This window comes from Podarcis vaucheri (assembly GCF_965113315.1).
Source record: "Podarcis vaucheri genome assembly, chromosome: 2".
NCBI classification, from domain to species: Eukaryota; Metazoa; Chordata; class Lepidosauria; order Squamata; family Lacertidae; genus Podarcis; species Podarcis vaucheri.
The window spans coordinates 127,247,517-127,272,319 of record NC_138760.1 but is presented as its reverse complement, the minus strand read 5'-3'; the positions used below and the strand labels follow the sequence as shown (position 1 = coordinate 127,272,319).

The following is a 24,803-nucleotide window of genomic DNA, read 5'->3' as shown; positions in this document are numbered from 1 at the left end:
GGTGCTGACCTTTAAAGCCCTAAATGGCTTCAGCCCAGTATACCTGAAGGAGCGTCTCCACCCCCATTGTTCTGCCCGGACACTGAGGTCCAGCGCCGAGGGCCTTCTGGCCGTTCTCTCCCTACGAGAAGAGAGGTTACAGAGAAACAGGCAGAGGGCCTTCTCGGTAGTGGCGCCCGCCCTGTGGAACACCCTCCCATCAGATGTCAAGGAAATAAACAAGTACAGTGGTACCTCAGGTTAAGTACTGAATTTGTTCCGGAGGTCCATTCTTAACCTGAAACTGTTCTTAACGTGAAGCACCACTTTAGCTAATGGGGCCTCCTGCTGCCGCCACGCCACCGGAGCACGATTTCTGTTCTCATCCTGAAGCAATGTTCTTAACCTGAGGTATTATTTCTGGGTTAGCGGAGTCTGTAACCTGAAGCGTCTGTAACTTGAAGCGTCTGTAACCCGAGGTACCACTGTACCTGACTTTTAGAAGTCATCTGAAGGCAGCCCTGTTTAGGGAAGTTTTTTATGTTTGACGTTTTACTGCGTTTTCAATATTCTGTTGTGAGCCACCCAGAGTGGCTGAGGAAACCCAGACAGATGGGTGGGGTATAAATAAGTTGTTGTTGTTGTTGCTGCTGCTGCAATTCAGGAGTAAACAGTGGGTAAGAAAAAAGACTCACACCTGTACCTAGAAATCACAGCATCAACAGACGTGTGTCTCAGAAATCAGCTCCCCAAAGCAGTCGTTCCCCACCCACACCCAAAGACAGGCTGGCATATTCATAGCAAACTCCCTTTCAGGATTTTCCACCTCCAGAGCTCTCTCTTCCCCAGATTTCCGGTGTTTGTCCACCGCTTCTCTCTGTCCTGCCTCCATTCAGCATCTTCTCAGGGGGGCCTGAAGGTTCTCCTGGAGTCTCCCCAGCTCAGGGGGCCAAACTATTGCCTTTCCTCTCCCCCTCATCATTCCACAGATCTGATTCTCTTTGCTTCTCCAGAGTCCCAGAGACGCAGCCTTCTGCCTGGCAACTTTAATCCGCATCACTCCCGAGATATCCTTCAATCTCTCCGAGGGTCTCTCTGTCGCATGTGTGGAGGAAAAACTTAAACACGTTGAAGAGTTCCCAGAAAATAGACCAGAGGCAATTCATATTTCATCTAGCAGAGCTTTACTGCTACTGAAGGCAAATGAGCATAATGGTCACAAATCCAATACATTCAGGATTGGCACTGTCCATAAGAGTTTGGATTTGATATCCCGCCTTTCACTCCCCTTCAGGAGTCTCAAAGCGGCTAACATTCTCCTTTCCCTTCCTCCCCCACAACAAACACTCTGTGAGGTGAGTGGGGCTGAGAGACTTCAGAGAAGTGTGACTGGCCCAAGGTCACCCAGCAGCTGCATGTGGAGGAGCGGAGACGCGAACCCGGTTACCCAGATTACGTGACTACCGCTCTTAACCACTACACCACACTGGCTCTCAGTTGCAGCAGGCTTAATGGAAACGTAACAATATCTTATAATAAGGCTAAAACCTTAACACTATATACAAAACATCACACCAGAAAGAGAGATAGAGAGAGAATGAAACCCAGATGTTTTCTGACCTCACTATTAGTCATGTGGCCAGCATGACTAAGCTGCTTCTGACGAAACCAGAGCAGCGCACGGAAACACCATTTACTTTCCCGCCAGAGTGGTACCTATTTATCTACTTGCACTTTGACATGCTTTCAAACTGCTAGGTTGGCAGGAGCTGGGATCGAGCAACGGGAGGTCACCCCGTCGCAGGGATTCGAACCACCAACCTTCTGATCGGCAACTCCTAGGCTCTGTGGTTTAACCCACAGCACCACCCACATCCCTGAAACCATCTGTACTCAGAAGGAATAACCCAAACAAGATCCTTCTTTCACACAGAGAAGAAACCTTCCAGAACCCTCTTGGATTAAGCAGAACAGGAAAGATCTCTACACATCAGATCAATACTTTCTCTACAAAGAAATGCAAACTGACACTCTCGCCATACGGGGCAAATCCTCAAAACCGCATCAGCAAGCAATCATCATTGGATCAGAGGCAACTCTCCCTTGTCCGCCCCGGCGGGTGAATCACGACAAGGCAAGATCAGGCTTGCTCAGCATCCTCGAGGACCACGCATGGGATGACCCCACCCTCTCCAGGGTCACCTGCAGAGGAAGAACAAGACAGGTATGCACGATTGGGGGTGTGTGTGTTGTTTGCAGAGCACTTTCTCCATCTTCAAAACAAATAGGGCAGACACTGCGCTCTAAACGAAACAAACAGAAGTCAGGTGCAGAGGGAGGGTATTAAGAGATGCCCCAAATCCAGGCATCTTCCCACCACTAAGCACCAGGGGTAGAGGCAGCGCAACTTCCTCTGATCTCAGGTCCACCATTGCCCAGCGGGGGTGGGGGGGTAGGGGGACACACACAACTTGCTGATATGCTACACAGACAGACAGCATTGCAAGTGTCTCTCTGCACCCTGGGAATGTCCCCTTTAAGGTCAGATATGGCACGGCCTCCATCATACTCCCCTGCTCAGCGCCTGAGGACCCCAGTCCTGCCACTCACCACCTGGCCCAGAGCGGGGCCTGATGGGCTCTGTAAAGGACTGCCGCTCCTGCTGCTGGGCAGAGAGAGCTCCGTTTTGTTTTGTTTTTTGTTTAAATTGCTGTTATTTTTTACCTATGTCATTTTAAACTGTGATATTAATGCTGTATTCTTAGTTTTAGATTTTGATTTATGTGGAAATTGTTTCCCATTTGGTTGTGTGTGTTTTTTAATGTGATTTATGACTTTTGTAATTATGTAAACCTTGTTATGCTGTAAGCAGCCTTGAGCATTGTTTTTTTAACTGTGTAAAGGCGGCATACAAATAAAAAATGATTATGCCACCTTCCCTGCAAGATGCAGTTCAGGAGGAACTGGCTGCGCTAGGCTTGAGCAGGCGGCTGTGCACAGCACTGATTGGCTGCCCATGGTGGCAATCACAAGTCTTCACCCTGAACAGCGTTGTCGTTGAATTAAGGCACTAAAATACAGTGGTACCTGGGGTTACATACGCTTCAGGTTACAGATGCTTCAGGTTACAGACTCCGCTAACCGAGAAATAGTGCTTCAGGTTAAGAACTTTGCTTCAGGATGAGAACAGAAATTGCGTAGCAGCGACGCGGCGGCAGCGGGAGGCCCCATTTGCTAAAGTGGTGCTTCAGGTTAAGAACAGTTTCAGGTTGAGAACGGACCTCCAGAATGAATTCAGTTCTTAACCTGAGGTACCACTGTACAGTGTAATGAACGCATTTCCAAGGCCTGGGAAAACAACTGGAAATATGGAGAGTCCGTCTGCAACGTATACAGTGGGGGTGTTAAACAGGAAAGTCTTCAGTTTGGAAGCAAGTACACCTCTCTTTTGGGAAGCCATGGGGGATAGAGAGGGATATCTTCAATGTAAGAAGAGCTCACCTGGCAGGAGGGAAAACTCCACTGACTCCTTCTGGGACATGCGTCTCTCTCTCTCTCTCTCCACCTTGCAGGTTCAGATCTAACCTTGGGAGAGTTGGTTCTCACACATAGCAGGGCCTCATGATCACAACAGGGGCAACCTGACCCCTGTAGTCCAGGCACTGACACCTCCAGTCACCTCAAATCTAAATTATTGCAATGTGGGTCTGCTCTGCCCTAGGGGAGATACTGCCGCTAGGGTGGTGACAAGAACAGGCCACCGGCAGCCCAGGACACCACCGTTAAAGGACTTTGCATCTGTGAGACCTTTCGAGATTCAGATGTGGGGGGAAAGGGGGATATAAAATTTAAAAATAAACCAAGCCTGCCTCCTCGGTGCCTTGAATCCTCCCATTTTCTAACCGATGTGTTTTCAGGGCAAAACGAAGCAAGGCTTCCTTCCACCTGCCTTGCTCCACTCTCCAGTCTCTGCTTCTCAATTTGTATTGTATTATTTTATGTACTGTGGCTTGCCGTTGTTTTATTGATTATAGTTTGGAAATTATTTATTGTAACTGGTGAGTGGATTTCTCTTTAACTTTTATATGTTGTTGTTGTTGTTGTTGTTGTTTAATGCTATTCTAATGATTGTTGACTGTTACTTTTTATGTAGGTTGCCTATTTTAAAGTTATGTTTTATTATCACATTTTTGTATTGCATTAGATTGTTATAAGAGGTACATTTTTTGTTTCTTCAGCTTGTAAACCGCCTTGAGTATTGTAAGATAGAAAGATGGTATACAAATTAAAAATGATGAAGGGAAGAGAGTCTCAGGAAGCCAGTCCCAAGCCTTTTTCTGTGCTTTTTATTTATTATTTAATTTATTAAAGTATCTCTATACCACTGTAACACGCAACATCAGCGCAGTGCAGTGCACAGGTAAAGGATAGGAGAGAGGGGGTTTTTATTGGTATGTGTGTGTTGTTTTTATAATATTGTTTTATCTTGCATTTTTATGTTGCGAACTGCACTGAGGTCTGCGGATGAAGGGTAGTACACAAATGTAATCATCATCATCTCATATAAACATAATACAGAGGAAATATACTTACACATGGCTCAGCTAATCGTTCAGTTCTCACCCTGAATTTACCTGCGTTAGAATGAGCATGCAAAGAGGAAGGCATCGCTCACCTGATGCTGCTCTGTATCCGTCTTTCCTTTTCTCTGCAGAGACAGAATCAGAGTGTTAGGATGGAAAGAGACCTTGTAGAGATCCTCCAGCTTTATCCTCTGCAAGGAGGAAGGACCTTGTGGCAGGTGCTGCCTCCTCTGGTCCCTGCCTAATAATCTCCAGGGGTGAATGAGGAACACACCAAGCACCAGGGGATGGGGGGAGTGGAGAAGACCAGCCCATGGAGTCACCTGGATTCCTTCAAAAGGGGATAGTCTCTCCCACAACAGAGTTAGGTCCCTAATTCCCAGCAAGTCCATTCACAAGTTACTTACTGATGCACACCAAGATCCCAGCAATTCCAGCCGCTGCCAGCAGGACAGCTACCAAGATGCACCCAATAACAAGTCCCATGTTGGACGCTAAAAGCAGATTAGGGAAAATTAGGGAAATCCAGAGCAATATTTTCCATTCATGGGAGAGGCAGAAAGATGGAGATCTGACATTCAGTTTTATTTACAGTGGTGCCTCGCAAGACGAAAAGAATCCGTTCTGTGATTCTCTTCGTCTAGCGGTTTTTTCATCTTGCGAAGCAAGCCCATTGACGGATTAGTGGATTAGCGCTATTAGCGGCTTTTAGCGGCTTATCGGATCAGCTGATAAGCGTCTTAGCGGCTTAGAAAAAGGGGGGAGGTGAAGGCGTCTTCTTCTGTTTGTCCCCGTGTCAGTTTCAGTTTGTTAGTTAATTTTTCTAGTAGGGCTGTTTCCCATACTATTTGGTACCATTGGTCCATGCTTACTCCTGACAGGTCTCTCCAGTGTCTGGTTATGGTGTTTCTGGCTGCTGAAAGTAGGTGGGTTATGAGTTCTTTGTGGTGTAAATGGGCATTGTTGTCTTGGAAGATGTTTAGTAGGGCCAATTCTGGGGTGATGTCTATTACTTGCATAGTTATTTTACATATTTCTTGTATGGCTGTTGTCCAGAATAGTTGGATTTTGGGACACTCCGCTGACACCAAACTCTACATACATTAAACATAATAGAAACACCGCCACCCGACCCCACCCCTATCCACCCTCCCTCCCTCCACCCCCTCTCTTTTTTCTTTTTTCTTATCTTCTCCCCCTAATGCCTCAACAAATGAAACAGATTTGTAAAAATGTTACATGGGAAAAAAAAAATACGAGGCACCAACTTCTGTAAAACAAGAAAATCCTGAATAAAAGATATAATAACAGAAAAAGGGGGGAGGGAAAAAAACCTGCAGGAACTCGCAAGGCATTGTCATCTTGCAAAGCAAGCCCATAGGAGATTCGTTTTGCGAAGCACCTCCAAAACGGAAAACTCTTTCGTCTAGCGAGTTTTCCGTCTTGCGAGGCATTCGTCTTGCGGGGCACCACTGTATTTGTAATTATAATCCCACCAAGGATTTTAAGGTGGTGAACATGCTTCTCTCTCTCTACTCCCCCCCCAAAACCCCTACCTATGCAAGGTGTGGAAGAGTTCCCCACAGAATTGGGGAAGCCATAGTAAGGTTTTATTCATATCTAAAAATCAGAGTGTTTATGAATGCTTTGTGAACTCAGAACCACACGCATTTACAGACAAAGAGATGGTGGCTGTCTTTTACCTTTGACATAATATTTTGAGCTCAAGGCCTGCGAGGCAGCAGGTGCCGTTCGACTTCCGAAAATGTTCAAAAACCAAGGCGCGGCTTCCGATCGGCTGCAGGAGCTTCCTGCACTCAATTGGAAGCCGCATCAGACATTCGGCTTCGGAAAAACGTTTGCAAACCGGAACACCCACTTATAGATTTGCGTCGTTCAGGAGCCACAACAGACGAGTACCAAGTTGTTTGAGAACCAAGGTAGAACTGTAACTTGCTTTGCTCCCAGATGTACAGAAAGGATCCAACTAGGAATTGCCAATCTATGTTGTGATGCAGCTGTTGGGTGTCTTTGGCTGTTTCCCCCGCCCTTCATCTCTGAGTTTGAAATTCGATAAATAAAATGGATAAAATCCCCCTCCCAGAGCCCACCCCTTCCCCTCCTGTCTGTCTGTCTGTCTGTCTGTCTCTCACCAGGCTCCTTCTCCCAGGCCACCTCCAGAGGCTTCTTCAGGCTGTCGTGCTCCACGCGGCACCGGAAGCGCTCCCTCTCCTCGGGGTCGATCTGGACACTGAGGAAGAGATAGTAGGTCCCGTCCGAGTTGGGGGCGACCAATCCTCGGAGGGTGCCCTCCTGCCAGACCTCCCCGTCCTTCACCCAGTTGGCCTCAATCTCCTTGGGGTAGAAGCCGTGGACTTGGCAAACGAGGGTCTCCAGGCCGTCATAGTCTGCCTTCCTGGTCACCTTCACCACCGGAGCCTCTGCAAAAAGGGCCGCGTTGGGGTTAACACAGGGATGTCTCTAGTGGCTGGCAGGATGGATGCTGTAAAATCAGGTAGAGTCCCCCTCAATCCTGACCCAGAGAGTCAATATCCCACACTTGTAGCATCCTGAATAAATTAAGAAGAACCTTGAAGGAAACAGATTCCTCAGCCGCCCTTGGCATCTTCTCCAGTCCGTTTTGGTCTCGGAACTGTTTCTGGATTATTATTACAGGGTACGACCGGAACGTTCGGTGAATGGTCACAGAAATCGGACAGCGAAAAATATTTGAACATACATGACTTACAGGCCTTCAAAGTAGGCCCCCTCATACAACTCACCATTGACAACGTTCATAGAACTGTTAGAAACTTCTGGAAAAGTCCTCTTTTTATACTGCTTTCAGTTCCTTCATCACAGCAGTTTCGACATGTGAATTGTTGAAAAATCTGTGCCCTTTCAGTGCAGATTTCAGTTTTGGAAAAAGAAATCCGGTGGGGCCAGATAGGGAGAATATGGAGGGTGGGACGACTCAGTAACCTCAGTAACAATTTCATGTGGAATATGCGATTCTTCCACCATCATTCGGACAAACGCCGATCCCACATCAATAACTCACGAACTCTGTCGACATTTGCCGCCGTTCTGCTTGTTGACAGACTGAGGGTCATCTTCGATGGTTTGCTGCCCTTCACGGAAATGCTTAAACCGCTCATACACTGTCTTTCAAGTTACAGCTTCATCTCCATTCACAATTGTGAGCATTTTGTGGGTTTGCGATGCCAGTTGTATGTTCACATATTTCTCACTGTCTGATTTCTGTGACCATTCACCAAACTTTCCGGTCACACCTTATACTATTAATGATAATGATGATGATGATGATACAGTGGTACCTCAGGTTACAGACACTTCAGGTTACAGACTCCGCTAACCCATAAATATTACCTCGGGTTAAGAACTTTGCTTCAGGGTGAGAACAGAAATCGTGTGGCAGCGGCGCGGCAGCAGCAGGAGGCCCCATTGGCTAAAGTGGTGCTTCAGGTTAAGAACAGTTTCAGGTTAAAAACGGACCTCTGGAACAAATTAAGTACTTAACCCGAGGTACCATTGTAATAATAATAATAATAATAATAATAATAATAATAATAATAATATGCTGCCGTTCATCAAAAGATCTCAGGGCAGTTGACAGAATAAAATACAAGATAAAACACAAGTAAATAATTAAATCAAAACAACAAAACAATAACACCCCCTTCCCTCAGACCTGTTTAAAGGGCTTCAACCAAAAGCCTGGTTGAAGAGGAATGTTTTCACCTGGCGCCTAAAAATATATAACCAAGGCGCCAGGCGAACCGCCCTGGGGAGAGCATTCCACATGAAGTTTTGTTGCTTGTGTGTTGGCCAACCTGGGCTGCTTTGGGAGGGAGGGGTGTAATTTTCTAATGATCATCATCATCATCTTGAGAGGCTCTAATATCAAAGGTAAACGTAAAGGACCCCTGGACGGTTAAGTCCAGTCAAAGGCGACCATGAGGTTATGGCGCTCATCTTGCTTTCAGGCTGAGGGAGCCAGTGTTTGTCCACAGACAGCTTTCTGGGTCATGTGGCCAGCAGGACTAAACTGCTTCTGGCGCAACAGGACACCTTGACGGAAGCCAGAGCACACGGAAATGCCGTTTATCTTCCCGCCATAGCGGTACCTATTTATCTACTTGCACTGGTGTGCTTTCGGACTGCTAGGTTGGCAGGAGCTGTGATAGAGCAACGGGAGCTCACTCTGCCACAGGGATTCAAACCGCTGACCTTCCAACTGGCAAGCCCAAGAGGTTCAGTGGTTTAGACCACAGCGCCACCCGCATCCCAAACTTGTGGTTTTGAGATTTTCCCAGTGAGCTACCTCTGGGCTGAGGGGCAAATGTCACCAGGTCCCCAATGGATGAATTGATTCAGTTCCCTCTAACTTGAAGGAAGGTATTTCAAGTCCTACCCTCACCCCCAAAACCCACAACAAACCATTCCCACCCCCGTTTATTCGCTATCCCCATCATCAACTTGATCTGGTAGACATCAACTTGATCTGGCAGCTAAAAAAGCCAATGCAATTCTGGGCTGCATCAATAGGAGTATAGCATCTAGATCAAGGGAAGTAATAGTGCCACTGTATTCTGCTCTGGTCAGACCACACCTGGAGTACTGTGTCCAGTTCTGGGCACCACAATTCAAGAAGGACACGGACAAACTGGAACGTGTCCAGAGGAGGGCAACCAAAATGGTCAAAGGCCTGGAAACGATGCCTTATGAGGAACGGCTAAGGGAGCTGGGCATGTTTAGCCTGGAGAAGAGGAGGTTAAGGGGTGATATGATAGCCATGTTCAAATATATAAAAGGATGTCACATAGAGGAGGGAGAAAGGTTGTTTTCTGCTGCTCCAGAGAAGCGGACACGGAGCAATGGATCCAAACTACAAGAAAGAAGATTCCACCTAAACATTAGGAAGAACTTCCTGACAGTAAGAGCTGTTCGACAGTGGAATTTGCTGCCAAGGAGTGTGGTGGAGTCTCCTACTTTGGAGGTCTTTAAGCAGAGGCTTGACAACCATATGTCAGGAGTGCTCTGATGGTGTTTCCTGCTTGGCAGGGGGTTGGACTCGATGGCCCTTGTGGTCTCTTCCAACTCTATGATTCTACGATTCTATGATTCTATGACATTTGGCAGGAACGCCACCCTATAAGTTGTAAGGAAATGGCCAACTTCCCCCCAATGAGCCCTCCAAAACCCCATCCCTCACCAGTCCTGAGCAGAACTTCCTTCCCGTAGTTCAGGTATTTCCGCAGGTACTCGATGCAAATCTCCTCCAGGAAGTTCTTCCTGCGCTGGTTGGCAGCCAAGTCGGCATCCCACCTCCTCTTGGTCACCTGGGCTGCTGTGTCAGCTGCCGTCCAGGTGAGGGTCTCCTTGTCGAAGGTGACAAAGTCCCTCCCGTCGTAGCCAAATTGGGAATACCCACTTACGTGCCCGTCCTGCCTCAGCTCACAGCCGTACATGGCTTGCCAGGTGTGAAACCCTGTAAATATAAAGAGGCTCAGGAGGCCAGTGAGCTTAACGCCAGGCATCCAAAGACATGCTGAGAAATAGCACTGGGGGCTCCCAGCCACCCACAGCGAACTGATGTTCTTAGAGCTCATTCTTTGCAGTGGTGTATCGTGGTTTACCAAAGCATAAACTTAAAAGGGGGGGATTGTTTAACTCTGCTAAAGTAAACCTCACAGTGTTTAAGGGGAGGTTGGGTGGCCATCTAACATGGATGCTTTAGTTGAGAATCCTGCATTGCAAGGGATTGGACTAGATGCCCCTCTACAGGTCCAGCTCTACAATTTTGGGATTCTTGGATTCTGCTGAAAAGCAGAGCTGCCAAATTTGGGGCTGGCTTGTTCTGAGTTAACCATATGGCTGAGACCCAACCTGCCCACAGACTGTCTCACCAGAGTGGTGCATGCTCTAGTTATCGCCTGCTTGGACTACTGCAATACACTCTACGTGGGGCTACCTTTGAAGGTGGCCTGGAAACTACAACTAATCTAGAATGTGGCAGCTAGACTGGTGACTGGGAGCGGCCGCTGAGACCATATAACACGGGTCCTGAGAAATCTGCATTGATTCCCAGTACATTTCTGAGCACAATTCAAAGTGTTGGTGCTGACCTTGAAAGCCCTAAACGGCCTCGGTCCTGTATACCTGAAGGAGCGTCTCCACCCCCATCGTTCAGCCTGGACACTGAGGTCCAGCTCCGAGAGCCTTCTGGCAGTTCCCTCCCTGCGAGAAGTGAGGTTACAGGGAACCAGGCAGAGGGCCTTCTTGGTAGTGGCACCCACCCTGTGGAACGCCCTTCCATCATTTGTCAAGGAAATAAACAACTATTTGACTTTTAGAAGATATCTCAAGGCAGCCCTGTTTAGGAAAGTTTTTAATGTTTTATCTTTCATCGTGTTCTTAATATTCTATTGGGAGCCGCCCAGAGTGGCTGGGAAGCCTTGCCAGCTGGGCAGGGTATAAATAATAATAATCATCATCATCCTTCCATGTATCTACCACAGGCAGAGTTGACATTTGTTCCAGAGTGGAGGCCTTCATCTGAGGGAGAAGCTTCAGCAGGAGAGAGAGCCACTCCTTGCACCCTCCACTCACCTTTGCTCTGGTTGTAAAGGTTCCTTACAATCTCCACGTTCGCTCTGAACGTCTGCTCCCAGCCATGCAAGATCTGCGTCTGCCTGTCCCAGAACTTGGGATAATCCTCCTCTACTTTCTCCATCCAGGGCACCGCAGGCTCTTCCTTCCGGGTATCGCTGTCGTAGTAGTAGATGGGCTGGTCATCTAAGTACCCCACGGCAACGAACCAGGGCAGCCCCTGGCCGGACTCTGACACCCCAGTGTAAAAATTGCGCATGGAGTGGGAGAAAGAGGCTGCAAAAGAAGGGCAGAGTTAGGGATCCTGAAGAGGAGAATCCACACCCCACCAAAAAAAAAACCTTCACAGAACATCATCCTTGCAAGGAACCTGAGAAGACTGCTCTCAAACTGCTGCTGTTGGTTCCTTAAATTTTAAAGCAGAAAACCATGACATCCTGTGCACATATGTTATCACAGGGGTGGAAGTCATCTGATTGGCCCAAGAGCCACCCCAGAGCTGAGCTGCCCGCTAGCGCACTGTGCTAAACTGGCGCAGCACGGTGCAGGGACTTGCTTCTGCAGTGCCGGAAATCGCATCTGCATAGACGCAGCCACCAAAAATTGCACCTGTCCATACGCAGATGCTGAAAATCGCGCACGCAATCCGGCCCATGGGACTGATCCAGCCCAGGCAAGATAAACCTTGCCAACCTCTGTGTTGAAGTGAGTCCCATTGAGTTCAGTGGGGCTTACACCCAGGAAAGCAAGGACTTCAGCCTAAATGTTTTGTTCTAGACGAACAATCACAAATGTGCCCAGCGCCTGAGGGAGTGGCAAACCGCTGCACCCAGAGACACTGAACGTGTGTATGTTTTGCCAGTTTTATTTTTAAAATACGGTGGTACCTCTAGTTACAGACTCGATCCGTTCCGGGGTGCCGTTCGCACCCTGAAAAGTTTGCAAGTAGAGCACTGCTTCTACGCGTGGCAAAACCCAGAAGTATACACTTCCGGGTTTGCCGGGTTCGTATCCTGAAAAAACACAACCGGAGACTGACGTAACAAGAGATACGACTGTATTTTTATTAAAGATTTTGTCATTTACAAAAATACGTGCATTGTCTCTTTTTTCAAGTTGTGTTTTCTACAGATCGGTTTCATTTGTTGTGAGACATTAGCGTATACAGTGTTAGTGTAAGAAAAAAGGGGGAAGAGAGGGAGGGGGAATGGCGAGTGGGATGGGGTCGGGTGGCAATGATTCTGCTTAGTGTATGCGTGGCGTTTTGTGTCAGCGTCACTTGTGTGGGTTCTCTTACTATTCGCTCGTTGTATTTCCCTGGTGGTGAGAGAGATTGGGGGTAGCCTAATGTGTGGTTGGTTGTCTTTTCTTGGCTGTGGTGAGATTTGTTTTGGTGTGTGAGTGAGGGCATGTGTGTGTGTGTGTGTGTGTTTGGATCAGGTTAGCCAGATTGATTCATATGCTGTCGGCGGATCCTTCCTGTTGTCTTGTTGGGCTGTGTTATGTGATAAAGAGGAACCGTACCGGGACGAAGGCGTCTTCTCCTATTTGTCCCGTGTCAGTTTTGCCAGTTTTAAAGATGAAAGGCAGCTGTGTCTGGAGAACCACTGACAGACAGACAGACAGGACAGCAAAGGGGCAGCAGAATAAGGCGTTCTGGGCATTTGACATTCTCCTAAGCCTGACAACGAACCTGCAAAGCAGCAGGTCAGTATTGCCACCCCCGATTTTAAATATGAAAGGGAGCTGCCGGTTCTGAAGCTCACATCACCTGGGGGGGGGGAATTATCACCAGGCCCCCATAGATGAATTTGCCCAGATCTCTCTAAGCACGGCTAATACGTATGTGTCATTCCTCAGAAAGCGAGGGTGCTAGAATTATTTCATTTTTAATTAATTTTCATAATAAAAAAATTCCTTCCAGTAGCACCTTAGAGACCAACTAAGTTTGTTCTTGGTATGAGCTTTCATGTGCATGCACACTTCTTCAGATACACTGAAACAGAAGTCACCAGAGTGAGAGGGTGGGGAGGGGTATTACTCAGAAGGGTGCTGGGAATGGGTGTTTGGATGACAGGTGTGCTAAACCTGGTCAGTTCGTGAATGGCAGAGGTAAGATTTGAACCAGCCCTCCCCAGCAGAGCTCCCTTTCCCACGAGCTATTCCAACCCTGGCCACTAGGTGGACCAAGGAGCCGACACAGCACGTCCTTACCTGGAGCAAAGCAGGACTCGCTTTTGCAAATTGCTCCGTAGACTTCCCAGTTCATAGCCACCCGGATCACGCACCCACCCTTGCTGGTAGCTCTCTTCACACATTACCGTGTGCGTTAGGGAAGAGGCCAGCGCTGCATTGGTAGGTAGATGATGATGAGCCCCACAAACACGACCCCCAAGTCCCTTAATTCTAACCTTGCGCTCCTCTGAAACTCTCCCTGCCCCCAAGCCGGCATGCAAAACAAAAAGTCTGAGAAAAGCAGGTATTTCCCAAGGGATCTGGCTCCACTTCGGGTAGGGAACTCCCCCCTGGTCTTCCCCCTTTGGGTGACCAGCAAAGTCACACCCACAACCCCGGGATCTTTGGACTTGGGGGTCTTTCTTTCCGCCCCGCCGCGCAGTTCAGCCCCCGGAGGTACTGACCAGCGCAGTCCAGCAGGAGCAGGTGGGCAGCAGCGCACAGGATCCAGGGGCCCCCACGGATGAGGACCCCCATCGGGACGAAGCGATCCCCGCCCCGCCAGCAGAAGGGTCCGGAAGAGGAGCTGCGGCGGAAATATTCTACCAATGGAAAAACGGCGTGCAGATTGCGTCGACGGTTGCTGGGTAGATCTGAAGCGTGGGAGAGGTGGACTGGAAAGCGAAAGCGAAACTTCTCCCCTGACTCCGCCCCCTCCCCGTTCCTCTTGCCTTTTCTGCTGGGAGAGATGCAGGGCGGGGGTAAAAACTTGAAAGTTGCTGGGAGACTCTGGAGGGTCCACGTCCATCACGGAGGAGGTGAAAATATTCATTGGAGAACCACAAGGGCTTTGCCAAAATTCTCCTGTAATTCTCCTGGCTCCAAATCGAATACTTTTGAAAGTCCTCTGTGGCTTGGGACCCTGAAGTGGGGTCTTCTCCCGTCCTCTCCTCCGCAGATGACTTTTCTCTCTCTCCTTTCCAGAGATGAGGTGGTCGACAACTGCCAAGAGGGAATTTTTGTTGTTGTTCTGACAGGCTTTTAAAGTATGACACACTTTGAACGTTGCCCGTAGCTCAGTTTTCCTGTATGATTGCTTTGTTGAATGGTTTTAAATTTCGATTTCAGAATTTCCGTCGAAAAAGTAGGGAGGGAATCTGAGTAGTGTGGGAAGGAAATGATGTAGGGAGGAGGGGGAAAAGCAGGATCATAGGGACACAGACATGACCTCACTTGATACACCCAGTTCTGTAAGTAATAAATTGATTGTATTGCATTTATATCCTGCCTTTTTGCTTAGCCACCCTGGATGGTTTACAATTTGACTTCTCCTAAACATAATCCCTCCTTTTCCTTCTTTCAGGGCATAATGGTTCTCCTGCATTCTATGTAGCTCTGCAATCCTTTCACCAGGGCCAAAAATGTCATTAATAGTGAGTGGTGTCCATTGCCAGATAGCATCTTAAACTTCCTTTTTTCCTCCTCCCATCCAACCCCTTTTCCTTTTGTGTTGTGTCTTTTTTAGTATAAGCCTGAATGCAGGGACCGTCTTATTGCTGACAATTGTAAGCTGCTTTAGGACCCTTTTTTGGCCTAAGAGCAGGAGAGAAATGCTGTAAGTAAAATAGCCTCAGCTTCCTGATTTGCATACAATATATATTTTAAATCCTGGGAGGTGGAAATGAAACAGCTGTGACAAATTCCAGACAGGTAGCTGCTGCAGCAAAACACACAGAACCTTGTGGCATGAGAGTCTTCTGAAATGTTATTGCAATACTATGATAAAATTATAAAAACACAGGTAATCATCACCTCCTTTATTTGAACAAGTTTGATTGGTGTAGCGCAGAAACGTCCAACTCCTAAGAGAGTGCGATCCAATTGCAGAATAAAAAAACTGGCAGTGATCTACCCCCTTTTTTGGTGGGTTCAGGTCAAAGTTGTTTAGCTTTTTTTAGGGAGCAGATACAGGTGTGTGTCTATGCTTTCCACGTAGGTTGATGTTAAAGTAGGGAATAAACCAAGTCAGCCAGTCATCAGCTCTGATTACATCCTGAGGGCTTCACACTCATCGCCAAACTACAGATAGATGCAGGGAGCCGTCTATAGAATCTCTTGTATTTCTTTTAAAGCATTAACAGCAGCATTTGCTGGAGGCCACTGTTCCAGGTTTATTATTATTATTATTACAGTGGTACCTCGGGTTACATACGCTTCAGGTTACAGACTCCGCTAACCCAGAAATAGTACCTCAGGTTAAGAACTTTGCTTCAGGATGAGAACAGAAATCATGCTCCGGTGGAGCAGTGGCAGCAGGAGGCCCCATTAGCTAAAGTGGTGCTTCAGTTTAAGAACAGTTTCAGGTTAAGTACAGACCTCCGGAACGAATTAAGTTCTTTTTTTTATAATATTTTTTATTGCTATTTTTTCCAAATAAAGGTATACAATCCATTATACAGAAAAAGAAAAAAAAGAACATCAACAACAGAAAATAAAGAAAAAAGAAAAAAATAGATCATTCCAATGCTTATTTCAGTTTTCTATCGGACTTCCCCATATCTCCCTTCCAATGCATTCTTAACAATAAAAATATCAGCAAATTATAACCTTGTTTCATGCGTTTCTTTTATACTTTCCAAAAGCTTACTTTTTAGTTTAAATTACTTATTGTCAATTTACTATAAAAAAAAAACAAATATAATATCATTTTAAACATTTAAACATTGGTCCTTTCATTAATTATTATTTAGTTTCATATGTCATCCACTCTCATTACTGGAGCTAATCTTTCCAAATCGTGCGAGTTCTTATAATTCATATAATTTATAAAGCTTTTGCAAATAGTCCTTAAATTTTTTCCAGTCCTCCTCCATTGCTTCTTCTCCCAAATCTCGGATCCTGGCAGTCATCTCGGCCAATTCCATGTAGTCCATCAATTGCGTCTGCCACTCTTCCAGTGTGGGTAAATCTTGTGTCTTCCAATACTTTGCAATAAGAATTCTTGCTGCTGTAGTTGCGTACATAAAAAACGTTCTGTCCTTCTTTAACACTTTCTGGCCGACAATGCCCAGTAGGAAGGCCTCTGGTTTCTTAGGGAAGGTGTACTTAAACACCTTTTTTAACTCGTTATATATCATTTCCCAGAATGCCTTCACTCTTGGACAAGTCCACCATAAGTGAAAGAATGTCCCTTCAGCCTCCTTACATTTCCAACATTTGTTGTCCGACAAATGGTATATTTTTGCAAGCTTGACTGGGGTCATGTACCACCTGTATATCATTTTCATAATATTTTCTTTCAAGGCATTACATGCCGTAAATTTCATACCGGTGGTCCATAACTTTTCCCAGTCTTCAAACATAATGTTGTACCCAATGTCTTGAGCCCATTTTATCATGGCTGATTTAACTGTCTCATCCTGAGTGTTCCATTTAAGCAGCAAGTTATACATTCTTGATAAAAGCTTAGTCTTTGGTTCTAACAATTCTGTCTCTAGTTTCGATTTTTCCACCTGGAAACCTGTTTTTTTATCCATCTTAAACACCTCCTGAATTTGGGCATAGTGAAACCAATCTTGCACCTTATTCTTTAGTCTTTCATATCTCTGTAACCTCCAATTGTCTCCAATTTTTTCTATTATTTCCCCATATGTCGGCCAGCCGGCCTCCATATTGGGTTTTTTCCGAGCCTTGGCCTCCACTGGTGATAACCACCTCGGGGTCTTACTTTCTAACAAGTCTTTATATTTTGTCCAGACTATAAATATTGCTTTTCTGACAATATGGTTTTTGAACATTTTATGTGTTTTTACCTTGTCGTACCACAAATACGCATGCCATCCTAACGAATTATTAAACCCTTCCAGATCTAGGACATCAGTGTTCTTTAGCAACAACCAATCTTTCATCCAGCAGAAGGCTGCAGCTTCATAATATAACCTTAAATCTGGCAGGGCAAACCCCCCTCTTTCTTTTGCATCAGTTAATATTTTAAACTTTATTCGGGGCTTTTTGCCCTGCCAAACAAACTTTGAGATATCCTTCTGCCACTTTCCAAAACATTCCACTCTGTCCACGATCTGTAAGGTTTGAAACAAAAACAACATCTTTGGCAAAACGTTCATTTTTATAACTGCTATTCGGCCCAACAAGGCGGAACGAATTAAGTTCTTAACCCAAGGTACCGCTGTATTATTAAAACAATTTCCTCATCACCACCATAATTTAGCTAAGCATTGAAAAATAATAAGATTTAGGAACATCTAAAGCTGCCTTCTGCAGGGTCAAACTACGGTTCTTCTAGCTTAGAATTCTTGGCACCAACCTGTGGCATAGAGTCACAAACAGTATTTTTCTTTTTTTAAAAAGAACACTGCACACTTCCACCCTAAAATATGGTATGATGGAGAGCAGTAAAAAATGATGCAAAGTTCCCATGTGCTTCTCCCTGCAGAGCAAAAGCCCCAAACCCTTAAATCAGAAGAAGAGGGGGAAATGTCTAAAGAAATCCCATTTGCGATAGGAAGCACCATTGTAGGGCCAAATATTTTTCAACTTGCTGGCTTGACGCAATCCTTTAAACAGGTTCCTCCATCTGGTGTCCTGAGGCCCATTACTGGAATTCTGCAATTGAGCTTCTTAGGATTTCCAGCTTGTGCCTCTTCCTTGAACAGCCCCGTACTGTCCACACAAGGCTCTCTTATTCGCTGTCCTGCCATTGGGCAGGCAAAATAGCTCCTCATGAGTAGGGCGATCTACCCACCTCTCTGCTCAGATGTCAGAGAGGTTCCTCTGTTTCTGCTGCTCTTCCAGCCGACATATCTGTTGCAGAAAAACACACAGGAGGGTGTCAGGTGAACTAAGCACAGTGAAGCTGACAAAGGACGGGGGCATCTGAATAACAGAGTCAGAGCATCTAATCCAACCCAACTCCCCTTGCAGAAGACTCCATCCCTGGGCACATGAAATGTACAGGCAGGTAGCTGTGTTGGTATCTGAAGAAGTGTGCATGCACACAAAAGCTCATACCAAGAACAAACTTAGTTGGTCTCTAAGGTGCTACTGGAAGGAATTTTTTAATGAAATGTGCAGGAAGCAAAGATCAAAAGGGCACCTTCTGGGCAAAAGTATCCAGGTGAGGCTTGTTATGGATGGGGGTGGGGGGCACTACCCAACCAACACATCAGAAGCATTGGCCTCCTGCACTTTGCTCCAGAGCAAAGGAGCTCACTTTGCTGCATAGCATGACATGCAATTACATACATACCACTGGTTTCTATACATTTGCCTCCATTAGACAACCTATAGGTAAAGGTAAAGGACCCCTGGACGGTTAAGTCCAGTCAAAGGGTGGCTTTGGCGTGTGGCGCTCATCTCTCTTTGATAGTGAGGGAGCTGGCTTTCCAGGTCATGTGGCCAGCATGACTAAACCACTTCTAGCACAATGGACACTGTGACAGAAACCAGAGTGCACAGAAACACTGTTTACCTTCCCACCACAGTGGTACCTATTTATCTACTTGCACAGGCATGCTTTCGAACTGCTAGGTTGGCAGGAGCTGGGACAGAGCAACAGGAGCTCACTCTGTCGCAGGATACCGGCACACACACAAATCAAAAGTGATGCTGGACCCAATCCTCCTAAATCATCCATCAGAGGTTGATGGATGGATTCAACAGCAACTCCAGCCTGTCCCTTGTAGACTGGATAAACATTGCTTAAAGCTGCTAAAGGCTAACCCTCCCTTCATCTCTCCCTGTTGGCCTCACTGGCTGAGGCCATAAGCATTTGGAGGGCAGCAGGTTGGGGAAGCCAGCAGTAGGGCATTGGCACAAGCAGGGCTGAGCCAAATACTTTGCGGAGAAAGGTGAGTTTTGGAGGTGATCCTATGCAGGTATGTGCAGAAGCAGTTTCAGACATACAGGCCAGCAGAAGGTCTGTTTTCGCTGCTTCTGGTGAAGGACAGAATACTGTGAATTGCCCCTCTCTCAATTTCCCCTTAACGTAAGCTTCTGTTTTCTGGGAGTATGGGAGGTTTAAATGCCGTTACCTTTCCGTTAGAGTATTTTATTTTCTGTCTCCAGTTTTACAGGGACCTTCTGCTGTTTCAAGTTCACGCAGGCCCTGAACAAATCCTCCCTTATGCCCGTCTCCCACCCTAGGCCTGTTCCATGCCGGAGGAAAAACTCACAAAGAGGGACATCTCACTTACTTGGCACAGCTTAGTGTCTTTGCCACATCTCTGCAGAGAGAGAATCAAATTATGAGTTTCACTTGCCACAGGGAGGGCACACAGCCAAGGCTTGCAAAGCCCAAAAGTCACAGAAATCCCCTACATTTTAAGTGGCCAAATGAAAAGGAACAATGAGAAAAGTTTTCTTTCATAAGTAAAGAGCTTACTGTATTTTTCGCCCTATAGGACGCACCGTCCCATAAGGCGCAGCTAGTTTTTTTGGGGGGAAATAAAGGGGGGGATTATTTTTCCCCCCCCCCAGGCACTGGGCTGGGGCGGTGGAGGCCCGAGCTTCCCCCGACCCCAGCCCCCAAACAGGCAGCTCTCTGCAAGCCGTGGGAGCCCAGCGCTGGCTCCCGCTGCTTGCGGAGAGGTCCGCGAAGCCTGGACGCGCTGATCTCAGTGCGCACAGGCTTCGGCATGCAGGCAACTCTCCGCAAGCAGCAGGAGTGCTCCCGCTGCTTGCAGAGAGGTCCGCGAAGCCTGGAGAGCGAGAGGGGTCGGTGCGCACCTACCGCTCTCGCTCTCCAGGCTTCAGCGAAAGCCTGCATTCGCCCCATAGGACGCACACACATTTCCCCTTCATTTTTGGACGGGGAAAAGTGCGTCCTATAGGGCGAAAAATACGGTAGCTGTGAACAGTTGTGAGACCTAGTCAGACAAGTGGGTTATAGATTCTGAAGCCTCTAGTCATTTTACTCATGACAACGATTCTTCAGGACGGAAAGGGATGCAACAGAGATTGTCCAGTCTCACCCTTTCCTGTGGAGAAGGACCTGGGGAAAGATCCTGGCAGACACCCCAGGAACCTGTCACTAGTAAAGGTAGGAAGTCTTCCAGATTCCAAGCACTACCTGATTTCCTCCAACATGACCCTTTCTGCCTCTGACCCTTCCTTCCGGAAAAGTGCCACCACAACCACACCAAGAGGACGCACTGCCCTCCACTGTCCTGAGAAAACCCTTCAATCAAAATTTTATTTTTTTATTTAGTCGATTTACTGCCTGGAGTGGCCCTACCCTCTTATCTGCCCCTTAGAGCTGGCGCATCATGTGTAGGGCTGTGCCTTGGCGGTGGCAGATTCTCTCCTCCTCGCCCGCTCTCCAGCAGCCACGATGAGCTGCCCAAGGAAGGAGGCTGGCAGCGGCAGCCATGGAGAGGCTATGGGATGCTCCCTCGACTAATCCTCCTAGCAAAGCATAATGGCAGCAGCACCGGCAGGGGAAATTGGGACATTCTGCGATCCTATCAGAAGCCGGTGTGGCTTTCGTAATTCTGCGACTGTCCTCGGAAAATCGGGAAACTTGGAGGGTACGTGGTACTTACTGATGCCCACGGAGATGCCGGCAACAAGGACTACAGCTCCCATGATGCATAGAATTAGAAGCCAGCTGTCGAACGCTGAAGGTTGAAGAGAAGAAAGGAGAGAAATGACTGACGGGAAACCCAGAACAAAAATATCCTCTTACGGGGGAGGCCACAGGACCCGGGAGCTCGTGAAATTCAGAGGGATTCGGGGAGGTAACCAGCACGTTTCTGAGCACAATTCAAAGTGTTGGTGTTGACCTTGAAAACCCTAAACGGCCTCGGCCCAGTATACCTGAAGGAGCATCTCCACCCCCATCGTTCTACCGGGACACTGAGGTCCAGCTCCAAGGGCCTTCTAGCGGTTCCCTCGCTGAGAGAAGTGAGGTTACAGGAAACCAGACAGAGGGCCTTCTCGGTAGTAGCGCCCACCCTGTAGAACACCCTCCCATCAGATGTCAAGGAACAAAGCAACTATCTGACTTTTAGAAGACATCTGAAGGCAGCCCTGTTTAGGGAAGTTTTTAATGTTTGATGCTTTATCACATTTTAAATATTCTGTTGGGAGCCACCCAGAGTGACTGGGGAAACCTAGGCAGATGGATGGGATATAAATAATAAATTATCATCATCATCATCATCTAAGAAAGGGCCCCCCTCCATCTCATCACCTCTCAAGGCTTGCACAAGACCTCAATCATATCAGAAAATAGGAAATGTTTGTCTCCACTTGGAGGCTGTCAATATCAGCTGTGATGCTGCTAGCTCCCTGGTGTCGTCCCTCTTCCTTCCCCAGGTGAAAATTCACCTCCCATAAGCCTTTGCTCCCTGCTGCCTCTCACCAGGCTCCTGCCAGGCCACGTCCAGGTGTTTGGGCAGGGCTTCGTGCTCCACGTGGCACTGGAAGCGTTTCCTCTCCTTGGGGCTGGTTTTAATACCGAGCACGGCATGGTAGGTCCCGTCCGAATTGGGGGCGGCAACTCTGCGGAAGGTATCCTGCACCCAGGCCTCTCCGTCTTTCCTCCAGTAGGCATTGATCTCCTTTGGGTAGAAGCCGTAAACTCGGCAGACGAGGGTGGCCGGGCCTTTGGAGTCCTCCTTACTTGTCACCTTCACGACGGGAGGCTCTGCGGAAATGACAGAGGCGTCCTCAGAGGCAAGCAGGCCGCGTCCTCCTCAAATGTCCCCACACTCCTGTCAAGCTGGCAAAAATTAATCCCTCCCTTTTCCCTTTATGTTGGAAGGGTTGTGGAAAACTTGGTTCATTTATTCACATTTGGTGGAAATGCCCCCATGTTAAAAACTTTTGGAACAGGGTATTCCCCATTATATCCACAATTACAGGTCAATCCCTTTGTCCAAATCCTGCCCCAGCCCTATTATCTTTGGACATGGACTTAGGCTCTGCCCTGCACCACAGCCAAGTAGTAGGCTCCTTACTGACCACAGCATGAATGGAAGAAACAGAAATACCCCTGAAGATATCAGAAAATATATGGGATACGGCAATGTCTGAGCGTCTCGCCAGAAATGTTTGATGGTTCTTGTATTTGACTAAGAACTTGTGGAATATGGATATAAAATTTACAACATGTTATGGTCTAAGAGAAAATGATACAAAGGGGCTGAGTTGTTGAAAAGGGTCAAAAACACTACCAAGCTGGAGCTCCCACGAGTGAAAGGAAAATATGAAGAAGAGCTGTGGAAGGGACATGGAAGAGACTTGAAGGCATCGGATATAAGATCACCAGGTTAATGTGCCAGACTAATGGGATAAAAAGGACTGACAATCCCAGGACCGGGGGGGAGGGGACGCTGAAAGAAGATTGGATTGTTTTTATTTCTTTTTTCTACCATTAGGAATGTTTTATAAAATTGATGAACGTTGGAAAAATGTTGAAATGAAATTACTTGGCTCTTGTAAAAATGTTTAAAGAATTAGGTAAAAAGGTAATGGTTATGAGAAGTTGGTAAAAATAAGATTTAAGTTTTAAGGTTTTTTACAAGATAAGATGAAAATAGAGTAAGGTAATGTAATGACAGAATATTATGAATTATGGAAAGGATTTGCTGTGATAATTATTAATTAAGATACAAGAGATGGGAGGAGGAGGAGGTCATGGAAAGAAGGTAATGAAAGTGGAGAATTTGAAAATGATGGTTTTATTTTTTCTTTTTCTTTTTCTGTTTTTGTCTTTTTTCTTTGTATTTTTTTTAAATCTTTTTTCAATAAATATCATTTTTTTAAAAAGAGAGAAAATGATACGAAAGTGATATATCGGTGGTATCTAACACAAACTATAAATGTATAAATCTAAACCAAATAAGTGTTGGAAATGTAAAGGATGAGCAAGTAAAATCCTCAATGATACATTGGGCAATAGATATTGGTCATAATATAGACATGGAAGCATGGGGATGATTATCTACAGTATGTTATGGTTTAAGAGAAAATTTTATGACAATTGTCAGGAATGAACCAGCTCCCAGTGGAACTTTACAGCCAGCTGCAGAATACAGGCAGGAACAGAGAGGTTTAGATTTGACGCAGGCTGAGCAGAGGCCAGAGCTGCCAGCGTCAAATCCCTCTGACCTATGGGAAAGTGCACCTTGGTTTTGGAACAGACTTCTGGAACGGATTAAGTTTGAGAACCAAGGTACCACTGTATTATCCCTCTTCTCCCCCACTTAAAAGCAATCATACACACATTGCTTTGTGAAGAAATAAAAGCAGTGTTTACTTACATAATCTGGGTCTCAAAGCAGCAATTACAGTAGCAAAATGAAGCAAAATTAAGACAGGTTTGTAACTACTATCCAAGCTACAAAAGTACAAAATCTAAGTATGAAATGGTGTCTGAGCCTGTGCATGTGGTTGCAGTTTATTGCCAAGGCACAGAAAGGAAGTCATCTCAGTTTTTTCGCTAGCCAATTTTATGGGAAAGCTCTGAACCTCAGCCCCTTCATTTCTGGCAAAACATGAATCATTGGGTGAATACAATAATGTTCCACATGAGGTACAAAAGGCCTCAACTCCTTGGAATGGAGGCGACATAAGAGTTAACCAGCAGGTCCAGCAAGAATTTCAGGAAGACGTGAAGCCATAAAATACATTGTTAGTGTTTTTATGACTTTCCATAGGGCTGAGGCTTTTATTTACGGCGGGGTGGTGCAAAGAGGATAATTCAAAGGCGTGGCAGTCTGCACATGTTCTGATATATCCAGCCTGAAGGTTCTCAACATTAAGAAGAGAGACTTAAACCCTTTCAAGTTGAAAACTTGGTCCGGTCTGTCTCCACTATGCTTGCGTTCTTTATTTCATTTTTTTAAAAATCATTTTCGTTTGATTTTACAAATACAAAATTATAACAATCCAGATGTGTATCCATATATAGAGATTACTCTGAATCTTGAGATTTCTCCCCAACCCCTCCATGGGTCCTATTGTCAACATTTACAACTGCATATTTTTCTATAATCTATATTTTATATCAGTCCATATTATCCATCGTATTTGTTACATTACAAGTGAGATTAAATTCCTGATAATGTTTTCATCTGCTTGCAAAGGTCTCCTAAATAAATTATATTTCCCACCCCACCCCACCATTATTTTTAAAAAGTTTTTGTCCTCTTGCTTCCTGAGATTCTTTATTTATTTCAAAAGATCGGGATAAATATTCTAGAAGTGTGTCCTCTCTGCCACCCCCTAAGCTGCCGTTTATTATTATTATTACACTGGTACCTCTGGTTGAGAACAGGATCCATTCCGGAGCCCTGTTCGCAACCTAAAAGGAACGCAATCCGCATCTGCGCCGCTTCTGCGCATGTGCATGATGTCATTTTGCGCATCTGCGCATGCGCAGGTGGCGGAACCCGGAAGTAACCCTTTCCG

General features: G+C 46.3%; 1 protein-coding gene across 1 annotated transcript in view; it reads right to left on the bottom strand.

Annotated features, from left to right (window-relative positions):
• Positions 1-1,479: 1,479 nt before the first annotated feature.
• LOC309526215 (uncharacterized protein) overlaps positions 1,480-24,803 on the bottom strand; it is a 32,818-nt gene continuing 9,494 nt past the window's right edge. Inside the window, exons 4-13 of the mRNA XM_082212129.1 lie at positions 21,751-22,035; positions 20,930-21,004; positions 18,175-18,191; positions 13,835-14,177; positions 11,196-11,471; positions 9,799-10,074; positions 6,716-7,003; positions 4,970-5,056; positions 4,655-4,687; positions 1,480-2,181 (exon numbers count right to left, since the gene is read on the bottom strand). Of these exons, the coding sequence (XP_082068255.1) occupies positions 2,120-2,181; positions 4,655-4,687; positions 4,970-5,056; positions 6,716-7,003; positions 9,799-10,074; positions 11,196-11,471; positions 13,835-14,177; positions 18,175-18,191; positions 20,930-21,004; positions 21,751-22,035 (1,742 nt within the window). The 3' untranslated portion in view covers positions 1,480-2,119. The remainder of the gene's footprint in view (positions 2,182-4,654; positions 4,688-4,969; positions 5,057-6,715; positions 7,004-9,798; positions 10,075-11,195; positions 11,472-13,834; positions 14,178-18,174; positions 18,192-20,929; positions 21,005-21,750; positions 22,036-24,803) is intronic.